We start from the raw sequence: 18,664 nt of genomic DNA on the forward strand, positions 1-18,664 counted from the left end.
GTGTAATGCGATTCAATCGTTTATCAAAAGCTAAATAGCTCCAGTGACAGACACTCGAGTGCAAATAAATCCCTAAGATTTCACTAGAAACATTATAACAAGCATTGTTTTCATGTATAGAGGCATCACCCAAACCCCTCAAAGAAATGCGAGTACCATGGGGAGAAGATGGGGGGAAGTTTTATATGTATGGCATGGATGGGAGTTTTCAGCATGTTTCACTTTCTACACTCCTTCTCAGCACCCGCTACACCACCAGGTATTTATCTTGGTAACTCTTTTCCTCGCCCTCAAGAATTTCCCACCCCCCATCTCTCCAGTTCCATTGATGGGAGGGAAGAAACTTCGCATATTCCAGCTTACGTCGCACCATCCTTTTGTCCCCACACCCCATCCGCATATGCCTCCAAGCCCGCACACCACGCTCAATGTATTTATCTCACAGCAAAAGAGGGAGCTTCGGGGATATCGCAACAAGAAAATCCACGATTTGGGTGCTTCTCGCAAGTTTTGGGTGACTCTCACGGATTTGTGGATCCACACAGTGTGGGTGGGTGGTGTTGAGAATTGGGTAAAATCTTTCGCGTTCTATAACGATATCGCGCATATAGAGGAGAAAATTGAAACAGTGTGAGACTTGTAGCAGCACGCCAAATATTTGCTCACCATTCTGAAAAATCTCTTATCCACTCTTTCGCAGCTTTGATGCGATTCATGTGGATTTTTCTTATTCAACTTCCCCGCCGGGTGTGGAACATCCCTCAGCGAAAGTTGTTCTTTTTTGCGTCAACACATCAAAATTCACTGCTCTGAATGATAAATTCGCGTTTGTTGGAATGATACAAAAGAGCAAGCACACAATGAAGCTGTGAAGAGTACTTCATGAGTTTTTGATGGGAAGTTGCTGTGAAAATTCATTTTCACACATACATTGGTTTTCGAGAAAATTCTATAACTTTTTTTTATTCCCCTCCCCCTGAATTTATTAAAATGTTAAATTTGGGAAAAATCCGAGGAAAAATATTTGAGGAAGTTAACTAAAAAAAAATCGAAATCCTTTTAGGGAGATATGAAACCTAGTCCTTTTCTAACTTTTGTCATTTCCAACATTTGACATTTATTTTCTAACCTTAGACATTTCTTTTTATTTAAAGAAAAATACGTTTTAAAATTCAATTTTTAATTAATTTTTTTATACGTTTAAAAATTTATTTAAACATCAATAGAAAAAAATCGTGTTTTCTCTGTTTCACACAGTCTCTGGCTACGCTCAGCTAAATCAGACAGCAAACGTTATGAAACATTATAGAAAAGTCTTTAAAAAAAATGAAGATTTAATTATACATAAATACAATAAATAGAACTTTCGCCAAAAATGGGTCAATGACCATCTACTGCTCACGTAAAACAGCACCAAAAAAATCAACAAGTGAGAGAGTTTTCCATTAAATTTCCTGAAAAATCCTCTCAGTATAATTCCACGTGATGACAAAGCCAAAATCCAGTAGTTAAAGAAATTAATCATTTAAAAATCCTCTCGCGCTCTTTTTTACCCAAACATCATGTGAACCGTGTTAGTATTGAAGCAATTATAAACTTCCTCGTGCTCAGATTGAAAATGTTTCTTTTGTACGTTCTCTTTGCATTTTCTTTTGAATGCATCTCATTAAAAAAATCTCTATTTTGCGATTTTTTGTAAGAAGAAAAAATCTTAATTAAAATAAGATTAATACAACGGAATCTGGGTGAAAGAGAATTCAACCGTCTTACGTTGAAGGAGATTGTGTACGAGAGGTAGTATGGGTAGTAGATGGGGGAAGGTAGGGTGATATTATACATATTTTGTAATTAATAAATGGGCAATGAAGTACTTCCCTCCGAAGAGGGGAAATTCGTTAAAGGATGTCGTGTGACGTGCAAAAGGCATCTCCTATCACTCGGGGAAGCCCTCAACGGGAACTTAATGGTACTAAGTGGTTGCAGCTCTTAAGCATCCCCCCGAATAGGGTGTGGGAAACATCAATAGGTAGGGGGTCACCCCCCCATATGAGAGCGCTCTACTACAATTATGTTTTCCATTTGGAGAGCGTCATTCACTCTTCATACACTCATTCACACATGCCAGTCTTTTCGCTCATCAACTCCCATGCTTTTCTTGCACCATACCTCGCATGGATGGAAAATGGGAAAAGTGAATTACACGAGAGTCAGGAGAACAACACCACCATTTTTCCCGTAGCTCCATTTTCTACTTAAGGGGGGTTGCAGTAACATTTAATTAGGGTTTTCAGCAAATTATTCTTACTATACTTCTGGTGTTTGACCAAAAACGGGTAGTCCCAGTGGTGGTGCATGCTCGTATGGGGATGAAAGGGGTCGTAAGAAAAATAAATTTACACCCTCAACATATGTTTTTTTTCCTATATAGCTGTGTGGGTGGGTTGGGCATGTGTGGATGTGGGAGTGCAGACGGGATTTCACCATGGAAAGGAAAAATGGTGTCTGAGGAATTATGGCTTTACAAATAAGAAAGGAAATATATTTGGCGGGCTCTCGACATTCTGCAGAGACGATAAAGTAGCATGGGCCGCAAGTGCTACGTATGTACGTAGCCCAGAGGTGGAAGGTAGAGGAAAATTGGTTTGTGTAACTTTCTTCGATTTGCACTTGTACTTTATTTGCCACATCCTCTTCGACTTGAGCACTGAATAACCCACATAAGAGAGGAAATATCTTTCCTCTCTACCATGGACTTTACACAGCTGAATTTCACAAACCTCCCCACATAACCTTTGTACTTTGGTTTGAATCCCATACCATCACATACTTACCTATATACCCTCTAAAACTCTCCGCCTATGCCCTCAATCCAGAAAGGGAAGAAAATGGTCAGTTGCTGTAAATAAACGGAACTTTTACCTCAAGCTTAAAAACACTAACTGTGTACTTTCCACCATGTGATGGAAGCTGTTGAAAGTTCAAATTTCTTCTCACACCCCTTAGCCCATTGGACCCTCTGGAGCGAATCCACCAGCACACCGGAGAAAAGTACAATAAAGAGTCAAGTTTAGAGCTTTGGTGAATAGTTTCTTGCCCGAGTGCAAGGAATTCTTTGTGAAATTGTAGCTGATGTAATTCATAAGTTTTTTACTTCCCTTTTTTTTCTCTCTCTCGATTTTTCCTCCTTCCGACATTTTCTTCTTTCACCGAGGAGAGAAAAAAAGTCCAATATCACTAGAGCGAACATTCAGCGGGATGAACAAAAGTTCCGTGAAGAGAATTTCAATTCCATCTTCGTCCCCCCTTCTATTGGCCCTTGAACAACACAAAGGTAGGATTTTGTCTATAAAATAGAGACACACTTTGCTTGACAATTGCAAATGGGAAAATTGTGAAAAAATTGTACAAATATCTTAAGACAGTATGCAAGAAAAATAGAAGGAGCATAAGCGGGAAATATGTTGGTATAGCTTCTAAATCTTTTAAATCAAGAGATGATAAAAGTTTAAGGGAAGAGATATTATCCCTGCCTTCAATTTTCTTAACCTTTCTTTTTAATTTTTAAAATACAGTGATGCTCCACTAGGAGGACCATTACTTTGCGTTGTTTTTGTGACTTTTCTGAGACGTTGGAAAAGAGGAAAATTATTAAAACTCGGAATATTCTCAAAAAGTAAAAGTTCAGGAATGACATTTTACGAAGCACCACTGTGTGCTCTCAAAATGATAAAATTCTTTTTTTTTTCAATGCCATTTGGGGGTGGAATTGACGAGCCAGGAAAGGGGAAAAACATTCCACTCCTATCAAAAACAATTTTCTCCCTTCTTCCGGTGCCATCCCCGCATAATAGGAAAAAAATTGAATTAATACATAAATGATAAAGTATCGAAGATGGAGGGATGAGTTTCCCAAGAAACCGACAAAGTCTATCAAAAGTGGATATTCCCTTCGCAAAATTTCAATTCGCACAGGAGTGAGGAAAATAATAAGATTTGTCACTGCGGAAGCCTATCTTATCCAAGCATAGCGTAGGCACTAGGCAGCATTCCTTTTCTTCCCCCAAATTCATGGAGAATGAGGAAAAATGTCCCTCCAACTGTCAATTTCAGTGGTTAGAATTTTGAATAATTCATCATCCAACGGAGACATTCTATATGAATTTCTCATATCGCCAAATCTCTTCCTACAGCCTTCCAAGAGCTACCCTTTAATATTATTTTTTTCTTCGTTCTTATTCTGTTGTGAAACAGTTCCACCCCCTTTTAAGTGCAAAATAAGAATATTTGACAAAGATTTTAATTGAATTTGAGAACTTTGACGATTTTCAGGGTATAAATTCAATTAGAATTCAATTTATTAACTCAATATCGTGCCCACTTTTGGGTAAACTGAATGCCCCCAAAATTGGCATCTGTATTTGAGTGACGAGCGGGGGAGAGAGCAGTTCTGAAAAAAAGTAATAAAAAAGTTTACGTAAATTTTTGCAGTAAAACACATTTGATCAAATTTATAACGATTTTCCGGACGTCGATATCAGACGTGGAAATTTATAGCTCTGGCTCCCGGTACAATTTCACTTCCCCACATATTTTTTTATCAACACATTTTTGGCTCCAACCACCGCGAAAGTCCCCGCACTTCAATTAAGGGATGGTCGGGTAAGGCGGTCGACCCCAAAGTACACACCCACAATCGTAAAATAAATGACTCTCCCTTTCCCGATTTATTCGTTACTACTGCTGCTGCTGCTGCAATTCGCCTTCGACAGACAATCCATCAAGCAGGAAGGCACAATTTACCAACTAATGGTAATGTCGTTTCATTATGCTTCTGTTCCTGCATAATTCATCGGCATTCATGGGTGTTGCGAATTCTCCACAATGTTATGGGTCCCTTTCCTCACAGCAAACAGAAATATTACATTTATTCATGCTAATTGCTTCTTATAGTTAGGTCATCTCATGGCAAAAGACTGCAGGCAGTGCTAGAAAGCTGAAAATTGGCATAAATGTTCCTTAGGGCATATAAAGGAAGGAAAATGAGTGCGGTTTGGTTTCGTCCGCTAAAAAGCATATGGCGGCCAATTTTCAAAATGGCGTCCTTTTAAGCTATAATGTAATCTAAAGTTTGTCGTAGGTGGCTGAAATTTTAGTATGTTATAGCTGGCATCAAGACCTTTCCAACGATAGGTCATTTGACTTCCTAGGTACCCTAGAACCTGAGATATTGCCATTTTTAGGTTTTTCTTTAGAAGCTCATATCTCCGGTTCTACGTAACGTACAAAGATGTTTGACCTATCATTGGAAAGGTCTTGCAATACTCTACAACTCTCTAGAACATTGCAAACCAATTAAAAGAACATTTATGGGTCAAAAATACAAAAAACAATGTGTAATTTTTGACGCAAAAATTTTCATTAAAAAAATAATTTTATCGGAATAAATTTTTTCTCAGTGTATTGTCCAGATTCAGACGTTTCCAAAACATGGTCATTATAGGCTGTAGCTCAAATAGAACTAGAGTTATAGCGATTTAAAAAACGTGAAATATTGAGAAAAAATTCTTGTAAATATTTCAACAAAAGGCAGAAATTTGTATTTCATACTTCACTGATAGATGGCGTTGAGTGATGCAAAATTTTGTTATTAACTTTTTTTAGTAAAATAAGACTTATTTTACATTATAATTATGTTTAATTTACACCACATACCAAAATTAGTCATTACATTAACTAATTAATATCAATTTTTATAAAAAAAAGCATGAATGTGTTTTCATTTTTGAATCACAAAAATTTCAGTGACGTATGAAACACAAATTTCTGCCTTTTGTTGAAATATTTACAAGAATTTTTTCTCAATATTTCACGTTTTTTAAATCGCTATAACTCTAGTTCTATTTGAGCTACAGCCTATAATGACCATGTTTTGGAAACGTCTGAATCTGGACAATACACTGAGAAAAAATTTATTCCGATAAAATTATTTTTTTAATGAAAATTTTTGCGTCAAAAATTACACATTGTTTTTTGTATTTTTGACCCATAAATGTTCTTTTAATTGGTTTGCAATGTTCTAGAGAGTTGTAGAGTATTGCAAGACCTTTCCAATGATAGGTCAAACATCTTTGTACGTTACGTAGAACCGGAGATATGAGCTTCTAAAGAAAAACCTAAAAATGGCAATATCTCAGGTTCTAGGGTACCTAGGAAGTCAAATGACCTATCGTTGGAAAGGTCTTGATGCCAGCTATAACATACTAAAATTTCAGCCACCTACGACAAACTTTAGATTACATTATAGCTTAAAAGGACGCCATTTTGAAAATTGGCCGCCATATGCTTTTTAGCGGACGAAACCAAACCGCACTCATTTTCCTTCCTTTATATGCCCTAAGGAACATTTATGCCAATTTTCAGCTTTCTAGCACTGCCTGCAGTCTTTTGCCATGAGATGACCTAACTATTAAGGGCACTTCTTTGTTTGCTATTTACTCTTCGATAAGCTTAACGACAACAATGCCATTCTTGTTAATCGTTTTAAGCAGTCTGTCATTCGGAATGGGGCATAAGGCCGTGCTCTATGTATTCATAATTCTTCACTTTTTTTTAAGTTGTTCTTATTAAGCAAGAGGTTTTAACTGAATGAATGATATTTTAAAATAAAAAAATTATGAAGGTGAGCCAGGTAAGCTGAAAGCAATGGAAATTCTATGACATACGCTTAACCCTTTAACGTTTTTTGGGTCATACGCTGACCCAAACGTGAAACATTTTATTTTTTCAATTACTTATTTTTATTAATGTAATTGTTTTTTTGTGTTACAAATGCATCAAATTCACGCATAAGGGGTCAAAGAAGACGTTCTGACTGAGAAAAGTCCTCTAAAAAATTCATAGAATAAAAATCGCGAGAAAAGAGCGCATGTTTCAATGTTTTTATGTTTCACGTTGGACGCTAAAGGGTTAAAAAGAGCATAAAATTGGGAAAAAATGCAGGAAAATGGGAGGAAATTGTTAAAAATGTAAAAAACTAAAATTAAACGTTATTATACTAAGCAGCATCACTGTATATTACAATTATTATAAAACATTAAAATAAAATATACAAACATTTCTTATTTCATTCAAAGCTCTATCTAGAGCACTTCTCAACCAAATCATTTAACTTAATTTTAAAAAAATTGTGATTTTTAATTGGTAAATTAGTATGTGTCTGTATTTGCTCTGAACTAATTCACCACATTCGAGTAAATATGATGAATTCTAATCAAATCCAACTTCAAAGAATAAATTCTGCAAACCATCGTCAAATTCTCTATAGCAACTTTGTTGACTGTCTCTTTATGCTGAGGCATTCAATCGGATTTCCATGGTGTTTGAGCACCCTCAACATGGAACCTCAACATGAAACCCATTGAGAGTGAATGGAGGGGTGTGTGGGCTGGAGGAGATAGGGTTAGAAACGTACCACATATGAGTTTGTTATGTAGGTACCCCCCTGCAATTGCCAGCCTGCAATTGTGGGTGCCATATAAATTCAATTCTATTTTGCCATCGTACACCAATTCTACGTGCGATATTAAAAGTGTATTGTTGAAGGGGGGTTTAGATGAGGGGGATGTATGCTGCAATAAAATGGGTTTGCACGATGCAATTTCTCCTCGTACACAGAGGTATGATCTTGCACCTGAAATTCCCAGCTCCCAGCAACGCGAGGATTAATCGTAAACCCACGGGAAGTGCTACAAATAATGCATTTTCTCGGGGGGGAATTTTGAGGTGCTCGTTTGCCCCAATTTTTCCCGGAGCTTTCACTGTGGGTGTGAGGGAGAGAGAGAGATCTATGGCAAATCAAGCATATAGAAAAAGAATGAAATCAACTACGAATGATTGTAGAATACATTTCCGCATACAAATTGAGCCCATATATCGTTCATATTGCCCATATGGCTCATACGGCTGCTATGTATACAATTTCGTGCAAAAGCCCCCCAACAAACACGATGCGCATTGATAATGAGATGCAGACGATGTTTTGGGGGGCCTGAAATGCATAATTTCATTATCGCGGCCCATGGTGTGTTCACATAATCAAAGAAATTATTATCCATTGCATGCACCACACAAATAGCAACTCGCACATTGTATATAGCAAAGAGAGTGATTTAAACTCTGACACATGTTCAGCAAAGCTCAAAATTTATTCCACACATCAAACACTCATTTGTGATTTTATCTAATCAATGACATTTCACGACTATTGCACAATTTTGGACGTGCCTGCAAACTATGTCTCTCGGCTGTGTTCCACTGACTCTATATCAGCGCATTTTTCTCTCACCTCATTTGGAAACTTTACAGCCGTTGGTCACTACGTGAAAGTACATTGATAAATAATTTTGTCGTTTATAGTATTTTAAAAATTTAACAGAGAATTTTTTAAAGGATTTTTAAGGAAGAAATCTTTCTTAAAAATTTAGAAAAAAATATTTCTTCAAAAACAGAACCATTTTTTTTTAATAGAAGAAGACCTTAGGTTAATAAAGCCAGACAGAAGTTATGAAAAAAATGATTAGAGAAAATAAATAGAATGGGAAGAACATTAATTAATTAGTCTCTAGTAAACTTTAATAATAGAAGATAATTTATATTCCAATGATAAGAAAATAAATCCAATAATTCCCTTTAAAAATTTCCATGTTATTTAAATTCTAACCCTTAACGATGTTTTGTTGATTTTTAACTACTTCCTCAGGCACAAAATTCTGAGAAAATTCGAGTTTTATGTCAATCCATCGTGAAAATCGTTTCAAACATCCTGAGTAAACATATAGTTTTGATTAAATGGTGGTACTTAGTGGAGAACATTTATTAAATTAACCCCAGAAATTGAGGCAATTCTCTATGAAAATACCTATATAGAGAGTATGAGGGAGGGGTGGAAGATGGCGTTCGTGCTTCTGGTAGAAATGAAATTCTCACCATGTTCGCAATGAATATACTTAAGACGATGACACGAGACTTATTCAATTTCACGGTATTAATACCATGAAGAAATTATACAAATTAAATTTACCTTGGAATCATGACACTAAAACCTGGATTTTGTTACAGAAAATTAAATTTAAACTTTCAGTGTTTCACCACGCCCTCTCCATCCAACCTGCCTGTCTTCATACACACAAAATATTATTTTCCTTTTATCAACTTTTGTGATGTTTTTGTCGGTTTTGTCAGAACTTTCTCTATGGGTTATAACGTCTCGTACAAGCCCTCGTTGTACATACTTACAATTGAATTGCAATTTTGTTGAATTTCATGGGAGTTACAAAGTCGACGAAGTTGCATCAGCGTGAATTGAATTTCTATCTAATTAGGTTTTTGGCATTAAATTTTCGAGGGAGGAAATTGATGATGTGCAAATTTTTGGGTAAACTTCCACAAGCTCTATATGGGTGAAAAAAGCTGGGATGTTAATCATAAAATTCTCCCCATAATTCAGTGAATGTTCCACAATAAATTCTACCCCCTCGCGATGGTCATTCTGGCAATGAATGCACAAAATAAATTTTGAGCAATGGCCACGAAATACCAACTAAAATTCAGCACATTTAATTGGATAAAACATTTGCTGTATTCAAATGAAACAAACAATGCACATATAGCTATTTTATGGTATGCATTCATATATAATTAGCTTTGTTACAACCAAGTGGAGGCGCCGGGTCACCATGGCGCCCTCAATGAAATCACGAAAAAGCAACTTTGATTGAGTTATAATGTTGCAAATTCATATTTTTAATCAAATCATTTTTGTTTTATGACCAAAATATTTTATACTTTTAAACAAATTACATAACAAAATGTGAAAGAATGAATTTAATTTAACTGTCGACAATTCCATTTAGTGCGAGTGCGGGTGCTTGGAAAGAGAAATGGCTTTTCCGAACAAGCCTTTATCTCTCTGATGCTTTTTTTCGGATCACTTTTGTGCAAAATAAAATACAATTTAATTTTGAAACATAACCAAATTATATTCTTTAATTTTTTAAAAGTCTTTTAATTTATTTTACAATGTTTAATTTACTCGCATTGTTACATATTTTAGGCATTCAATTATTTTGTAGATTGGTACTTTTTGTTGTGGGAAAATCTGTAACAAAAAGATATGTTTTTAAAAAATATACATATATCTTTTTCAAATACACGTGTTTATTTCGAATACGTTTGGACTACAGGCAATAAGAAAAATTGAATGACTGAATGTGAAAATAATAAGAGATGCCTGTCCTTCGGGCATCATCTTAAGGAACCTTCGAAAACTGAAAATTTATGCGTGGGTGTGGATACAATGAAGGCTCTCTCAGTGAATGTGGGTAGAATTCTCAACGGGAAGCCATTGGGGAAAGTGAAAGAAATAACAAAATTGTCGGAATTCATAATAAATTTGTTGTATGAGAATCGATAATGGTGAGTGGGAATAAAAGCTTTCCACACACCAGGCGCCTCCATCCCAGTCCACACACAAACATTGTGATTCTGCTCATTTTCCCAAGAGAACTTTACTGGCTTTTCTAGTTATATATGGATGGGAGAAAATGCTGATTTCGACACAGCATTAGATCATTCATCATTCAATATTATGTTGAATATACAATTTTGTACATATGGGTACATTGTTAGAAATGATCTGCGGAAACACGAATGAAAAATACTACGTTGTAATGTGTGGTACACAGAGAAACAAAATAAATGAGGCAAAAAAAAAATAAATAAATAAATTTTAATCCCTTAAAAATAATGTAAAAGCTTCAACTACTTAAGGAAATTTTAATTAAAAGTAACTTAAATTAATTTGAATTTTAATACAAAATTTTTAACAGTGTTCTCATTGAGTTTTAGCATATGATTGTGGCATTGAGTTGAATCAGAATATGGTAGTGTACCTAATTTAGTGAAGAAGATACATTGTATATATCAAAATGTGGCACAATGAGGATTTTCTGGCTCTCAGGATGGAATGCTAGCCTTTGAACTTTCACTAAAATTTCAGGAATTTTCAAGGAAAAATTCCTCTCTGGCACATTTTGCGTGCGAAACATGGTTGTTGGGATACAGAAAAAAAGCGCCAGACTGTATTTAATAAAGCGGACAAATTTTATGGAGTGTGTAAATGAAAATGTGGTGTTCAAGGAAGGGTGAAATTTCCTACCAGGATTCCATTCTTTTTTTTTCAACACCCATTGTGAATGGTAAATTGGTAGATTAAATTCATTACAGTACCTAATTTTCGCATTTATTGAATTTTCACCTTCACTAGATACAATGGAGGCGCCAGGTGGTTTATATTTGGTGTTCTACCTGAGAATTATTTTGGGACAGAGAAAGCAACTTTTTGAACGGGGAAGGGGGGCATAACAAACATCTCCGAAGGAATGCAGAAAGGTACCTACTTACCTATATAATATAAGTATAAGCACATAGTCCTGGAATATCGATCCAAAATGAATTGTCGATGTTGTCCTTGAAACAGATGGAATATTTCTGTTTATATATTTTGGTAGAAGAAAATTGATACATTTCCACCCCACGTCCTCCTCGGTATAAATGTCATCCATATAGCAAATCCAATCAATCCAATTGATTGCCAAATGTCCTAAATAGGAAGTTCCTATGACAAAGTTGTGACAATTTCTAGTCTAGAATTTCTCGCGAAATGTTCTGTGAAATTTCCTCTTTCTCTCGTAATACCCTTTGTGATGGGCTTTTTTTGTTGTTGTTCCTTGACAGCAATTTTCTTCCCAAAGCGGCCTCTTTCTCAGTTTCGATTATTTTCTCCTTCGTCTTGCAGAAAATTTGTATATATTTTTTGCCATGGCATAATGACATGTTGTTGTGTAGTTTACGTCTTCTTCTCATTTCAATATAAGAAAATTGTGCTAGCGAGTACTTCATCTCCCAACTTCCCTTTCATTATATTCCAATTTGTGCTTTCATACCCTTTTCACTTTTCTTTCTCAAATGTTGTTTCGTACCCTTGTCAAAGGGGAAGGCATTTGTGTGGAGTAGTGTACGTACATGTATCACACATCTACCTGTCATTTGCACATTAGCTCCATAGTTTGATATTAAAATGATAAATTTAAAGTGAAAGGGACTTTCGGGAAATTAAATGACCCACTGCTAGGACTAATGAGAAAAGCAGGGTTAAGAAAAACTACAGGATAAACTCATGGATTAAGCAGGATGTTCTACTTCTCACACTGCATAAAAAAACTAAAAAATCATTTTTCCAACATTTAGTTTTTTAGGCTAAGCTTACGTTTTTCAAGGTCAGACTTTTGAGTTTATAACTTTCCTTGAACTTGCCTTAAAATAACATGAACCCTAAAAAAAACTTAAAAAGAATTTGGACCTAACCGAAAAAGTCAGGCTTAGCTTAGGAAAATTAAGCCTAACTTAAGAAGTTTAGACCTGGCTTAAGAAACTTATACCTAGCTTAAAAAAAATTAGGCACTCCTTAAAGAACTTAGGTCTTAGAAACCTGAGACCTAGCTTAAGAAACTTAGGCATAGCCCAAAACAATTTAGCCTGGCTTTAAAAACTTAAGCCTTGCTAAAGAAAGTTAGGTACAGTTTAAGAAAGCTAGACCTAGCTTAAATCACTTAAACTTTTCTTTGAAAATTTATTCCTAGCCAAAGTGATCTAGGCCTAGTTAAGCCGAATTTAGCAATGAATTTCACTACACGCATTACTGGGTCTGTTACAGATATTCAAGTGATCCCGTTTTCGGTTATTCAAAGTTGTACACCACTAAAAAGAATTCATACCACCCTTGAGCTTTACTCAACTCACGGCAACCTCCTGTTTTCTAAGAACTCCAACGGCAATGAATGTGAATGGGAAAAAATATAATATTGAAAATTGACAACAAGCAGCAAGTCAGAAAACTATATAGTCTATTTTTGTTGAAACGGCCTGAGGAAATATTTACTCCACTATATATAGTATATTTTCCTTTTATATTGAAATAGAGAGCATGCGAGGGTAGTTTTGGGGCATTATTGTCATTGAAGAGAAGTAAAATTTCAAGTTATTGCAAAAATAGAGGTATCTGATATTTGTAGAAGAATCCCTTCAGAAAAATCTCGAAGTTTCCATATCACTTTTCCCATCGACTGATAGTTTGGGGAGATACATATAATGGTAATGGAACAAGTTGGAAGGAGCAAAGTAATGGGAAAAAATAGCATCTGGAAAACTTTTTCATAGGTACTTGGTCACTAGGTATGGTGTAGCATTTCAACTTTGTCAAAAGCTTCCCACTTTTAGACCATCTGTATATGCTGCAACTCTTGCGGTGTAGTGGCTGAAATGGTGTCAATGGGATAAAAATTGCTCATGGTGCAAAACTTCGTATATGTCAGGTGATCGAGTATCCACCATCACCACCATTAAATGCTTGAACGGAAAAGCCAAACATTGTGCCAAATTGCACTTTGGGAAATTGATAAATTTTGTGGGAAATATTGATATTTTTTTCCGTAGTTTTTGGAAGAGTTTTCTTCGTGAATTGCTCAATGAGTAGACTTTTGCACAGAAAATCTTTCTTTTTTTAATCTTCTTTCAAATTTTTCTACATTAGAGCTTTTAAGTATTTTAGACGATATTTTTCTTGTGGATTTTCTCCAATAAAAACAGTTTCGTTAATTAAAATTTTTAAACTCACAGAAATCTATCTAAAATGAACGTTAAATTTCATTACTTGTCATGAGCAACAGTCTAGAAAAAAAACTCGCCTTAAGCTATTGAAGGTGCTTTTACTCACAGTGAGAATAATTCCGATGTGAGGAAAATATTTACCTTTTCATCTACGTCGAGAAGCGTATAAATTTTCGACAAAATCAATCTGAATGGAGTGCCCTACGGCAATTTTCTACACTTCCTTGCGCATTTTCAACGTAAAATACCCCACAATTTTCACAGGGTTTGGCACCCACCCTGTGTGCCTACATACCAACGGTAGTTTGAGGACTAATTTCCGGCGTAGCGAGAACTTTTCATGTCATTCAAGTTGATTGCGTGTCATAAGCACGTGCATTTTGTGGCAGAGGATTTTCACCATGCGAGTTTGTTTTTCTTTAATCACTTTGCCTTTCCATGGATGTATAAGGGCTCACCCACACCTCCGAGCCACTCACGAAATGTGTGTGTGTATATTTGGAGAGAGAGAGGAAATTATAAATATTCTGTCGTCGCAACTTTCAGCGTCATTCAGCGGTGTATCCTCTTGTGAGACAATTTATGGAACAAGTTACAAATTAACAGGTAATTCTGACGTGAAATATTTGAGGAAGGAAAAGCCGAGAGAGATGGATGGAAAATTTCATTATTTATTCACACAAATTTGCCAGCAGTGTACTCCACAACGGGTGGAGTGTGTTGGTGGGGAATCTTTAGTCTTTACTTCCCCACACCCCCAGAATGCATCATTTTCACTGCTCCACTGAACCATTTTCTCTGTGTGTACCTTTGCGGAGCTTGATGATGATTCTAAATGCAAACTTCAAGAGACTTTTTTTTCTCCTTCGCATTTTATACGCTAAAGCATCATACTCGGTGGGCTAATTTTCTTATTAATCAACATTCCTAGCAGGGGTTTTGCATTTAAAGAGAAAGTTCTTGTTCCTTGCACTCATGAAATTGCAAGAAGGAGCTTGGGGTACATGAAATGGGGTTAAATTGTAAAATAGGGTGTTTGTGAATTTTTAAGAGTTTTTAATGTTAATCATGCAATTATTTTTTTTATTATTTTAGAAGTTTTATTTTATTGGAAAAATAGAAAAATAAATACCCGGAAAAGTAACAGAAAATATACGGATTTCCCTTTTTGAAGGACTAGAACATTTGTTAGTAACTACGATTTTTTTTTTGCAAGATCACTTTACTCGATCTCAATTAAATTTTGGAGATCGCTAAAAGCTCTGCCCTACCGAATTACATATTAATGTGAAAAAAAGGTTAAAAGCACCAGAAAAATGAAATTATCAACGCTGAGTACCTAAACACAGATGAAAGTGATATGAAAAGTTTTTTTTTGCATGAGAAATAGAAAGACAGCGCTAGATTTCTCTATCTCTCTATGATCTGCTTGAGATCTTGGAGAACATGTAAAAGAAAAAAACCCACTCAATCTTCTTGGCTGAAAGTTCGAGTAATGTCAAAAAAAAACCTCGACAAAAATGCGATTAAAATAGAGTGTGAAATATCGTGCAATTTTTCTCTTCCACTTAACCTCTTGTTTCTTGTAATGGTTTCGCGGAGGGAAATCCTCCTCTACATGACTGGAAGACAAAGAAACGCACACGCCTTTCGTTTGGGAAAAATTTGACAAAAAGCTATACAAGCACTAATTGGCAGTGTATAAAAGAAATTAAATGAAATAATTTGTTGGAGAAGTCTCCAAAAAAAATGAGCGAAAAAAAGCGAAAGGGAAAAGACCAAAATGAAATGAAAATTTAATATTTTATTCACTTTTATTGCTTCACAGTTGAAAGAAAAAAAAATATGATTAAAAAAAAACCTTTTCCACATTATTTCATTATTTATGTTATTTTTTGTAAAATAAAAAAAAATAACATTTATGCCAACAGTGCATCTGACATCATGCAACACAACGTGATTTTTGGAGTGTGAGATTTGAAATGGGAAGAAAAACTATAATTTTTTTGCAGGAATTTCCACAGAAAAACACATACAATAGCATTCGCTTGGTTGCTCAGTATTTATTCTATTCTATAACTGCATGTGTTTTTTCTTCTTTCAGATTTCCGGTTAATTCGCGAAAAATCCATGTCATCAAGTTCATGTGGCTTCTTCCGGTGGGAACTGCAATAGAGCCCCGCGCGCGCCATTCAAGACAAACAATTTGTGTCTTGTGGGTGGAAAAGAACTATAGAAGCTTGTAAAAAAAAATTCAATTGGAAATTCATACAACACAATACCCTTGGCGCGCGGAGTAATTGAATGAAAACCCGACGATTTCTTGCACAAGTGACCATGCAAAATAGCACGAGTATTGCATTATGGCTGCCGACGATGAAGAAATTCACGCGGAGAGAGTGAAGCATTGAGCAAAGACGTACACACAATGGAACGACGGACGCGTCCACCGGACGTGGAGGAGGCACTCTCATCCATGCTGTGGACCCCCTACGAGAGGACCCCATCAGTGACGTCCTCGGATGAAGGTGAAACATCACCTAGTCGCACACATAAGCCCAAATCCGTGAGCTTCTCAGCGAGACCCTATAGCATGCCCTACTTCATCCAAACACCACGCCATCAGATTACCAAACCGCCGTCTTATGAAAATTTCGTGTTCGCCAAGAAGATCTCTGCACCACCATCGATGAATAGTCTGCCTTATGCGAGAATACCACACTCGTTCACAGATAATTTTGTCCAGTACCCGGTGAGTTATTTTGATACTTTCTCACTTCCACAAATTACAATTAATTTGAAGCACTCACAATGGAATGATGATCCTTCGGGGCAGAGTTGCTGAAGAATTCCTCAAAATAAATTAGAGTTGAAACTATTAACGAAATTCTGGATTATAGATAAAAGATTAAAAGATCTAATTTTTCTTAAATCTTTAAGGGGGTACCATCACCCCTGATGATTCCCCTATAAAGAAAAAAAAATAAATGGTAAATTCTTGTAGTTATTTCCACAGATTTCAAAAATCTTACAACTCGAAAATTGTAAGAAAAGAAAAAGACAGACTTTGGACAGAATAGAATCGACCTCTTAATTGGTCTTTCCCAGCGTATACAGGAATTAGGGATTCTTTGAGATATCTTTAAGAAAACTTCTTATGGTATTTGCGATTTTTGTTGTTTTTTTTTGTAGCTTTCAACCGCTTAAAAATGATTTTTATTTGTTTCCAAATCGATTTTTGAAGTTTTTCAACTTTAGATACATTTTTTACCATATTGCTCCAATTAGTTTTTTTTCACAAAATAACTGAGGAATGTAGATAAAAAAAAATAGTTACAAAAGAAAAGTTGTGGCTAATCTTTAATCTCTAATCTATAACCGAAACAACTCTAACTGAGAAAACCATGGCGTAATAATGAAATTTTCGCTCCTCGACAAGTCTCCTTAACCACAGCTTTCAGTGACATAGCGAGCCAAAAAATAAAAAAAATTAAAAAGCAACGCTGAAATTCGCGAGGTCGTTGCTTGAAATGTTAGAAAGTCTCCCCTGGAAAAGCATTGAGGTGTTCGTGCCAAACGCAATGGCTTTTAATTCTAAACAAGCAGTTTGCGTTGATTGACATGATAGGATTAATTTCGTCGAACGAGGGAGGTTCCCACCGAAAAAGTGCCCAAAATGAAAAATGATGCGAGATTATCGTGAAAAACAAACGATACAAAACCTCTTTTGGGTATTTCGCAATGTTTTGCAAAATGCCGCCCGTCGATGATCGCACAAGAAATCCGAGTGATGCTCGGCGCACTCACAGAAGCCCCACAATTGAAGCACCCAAAAGTGATGCTCCAAATAATATTTCCAGAGAGCTTTTCATCTCTGCAGCATCTCCCCATCAACATGTCAATCAACAATCAATCAAATGGGCTCAACCTTCCGTGGAGAACCTGCTATTATATCGCGATATACTTAGCGATATGTGAGCGATATTCACTCCAAAATTCACGCACATGCGATGAGATACATATCGGATTTACTTAATAATGAAACCAGCAGTGTTTCAATAAATAACTTTTTTTTACCCGCCGACAAAATGTGTCTATCAATAATAAATAGCCGTCAATTTATAGCCATAGCACATGGTCGCTTTTGGTGGCTTCAAATCGCAATTTTGACGCCCAAACGTCGGTGACAATCATTTTCAGTGGGTGCTCTCTCGGAATTATCAATCATGAGATCATTTTTTGTGGCAGAAATAAATTAATTTTGTCACAATATTTTATTATTAGCGGAAAACATTCCATTTAATTGGGGTTTATGCTCACAAAATGCTGAAATTGCGGAGAAATTTTCTTCTCACTCTCTGTGAAGATACAAGTAGAGTTGTAGGGTGTCTAGCTAGAGAAAATTCACTCTAGATAGATATGAGAGGAACATAAATTGCGTAAATGGAATTATGTACTCTATTATGAATTAAAGTTCTCAAAAAGGTTTTATTTGATAATTCTTATAAAATAGTAAGTGAGGGTTATCAGGAAACAAAACGCGTGGGCAATTTTTACAGAAAAGTTTCTAAATTATTTTAAGGAAAGAAATGTTTATCATTGTAGTCTAAAACAATGTTTTTAAGACAATTTTTTGAATTATTTTTTTCTCTTTTATAATAGATTTCGATACATTTAAAAATATAGAGAAAATCGCTAAGATCGAAAGGGTCAAAATGAAAATTGTTAAAAGGTTAACTAATTTTCTTACAGAGGGTTCACTCACTTTCACTAAATACCTACTGAATCCAAATAAAGCATAAATTTATTTTAAGATTTTTTTTCATTCAAGCAATGCAGCATATTTCAGTAGCCAGACAGTCACGACATATTTGTTTGTGTCTCAGACTGTGGGGTCATTACTTGTTGCTTTTGGCTAGCCAATAAAGCGTCGTCGTAG

General features: G+C 35.6%; 1 protein-coding gene across 2 annotated transcripts in view; it reads left to right on the plus strand.

Annotated features, from left to right (window-relative positions):
• The window catches only part of LOC129794292 (uncharacterized), a 99,363-nt gene that overhangs the window by 10,921 nt on the left and 69,778 nt on the right, over positions 1–18,664 (plus strand). The window contains exon 2 of one of the 2 annotated variants that reach the window (XM_055835079.1): positions 15,830–16,477. In XM_055835079.1, the coding sequence (XP_055691054.1) occupies positions 16,154–16,477 (324 nt within the window). In that variant the 5' untranslated portion in view covers positions 15,830–16,153. Of the gene's footprint in view, positions 1–15,818; positions 16,478–18,664 lie in introns of those variants that run through there. The other variant, XM_055835080.1, reaches the window with a different exon arrangement.

This window comes from Lutzomyia longipalpis, chromosome 3 (genome assembly GCF_024334085.1).
Source record: "Lutzomyia longipalpis isolate SR_M1_2022 chromosome 3, ASM2433408v1".
Taxonomy (NCBI): Eukaryota; Metazoa; Arthropoda; class Insecta; order Diptera; family Psychodidae; genus Lutzomyia; species Lutzomyia longipalpis.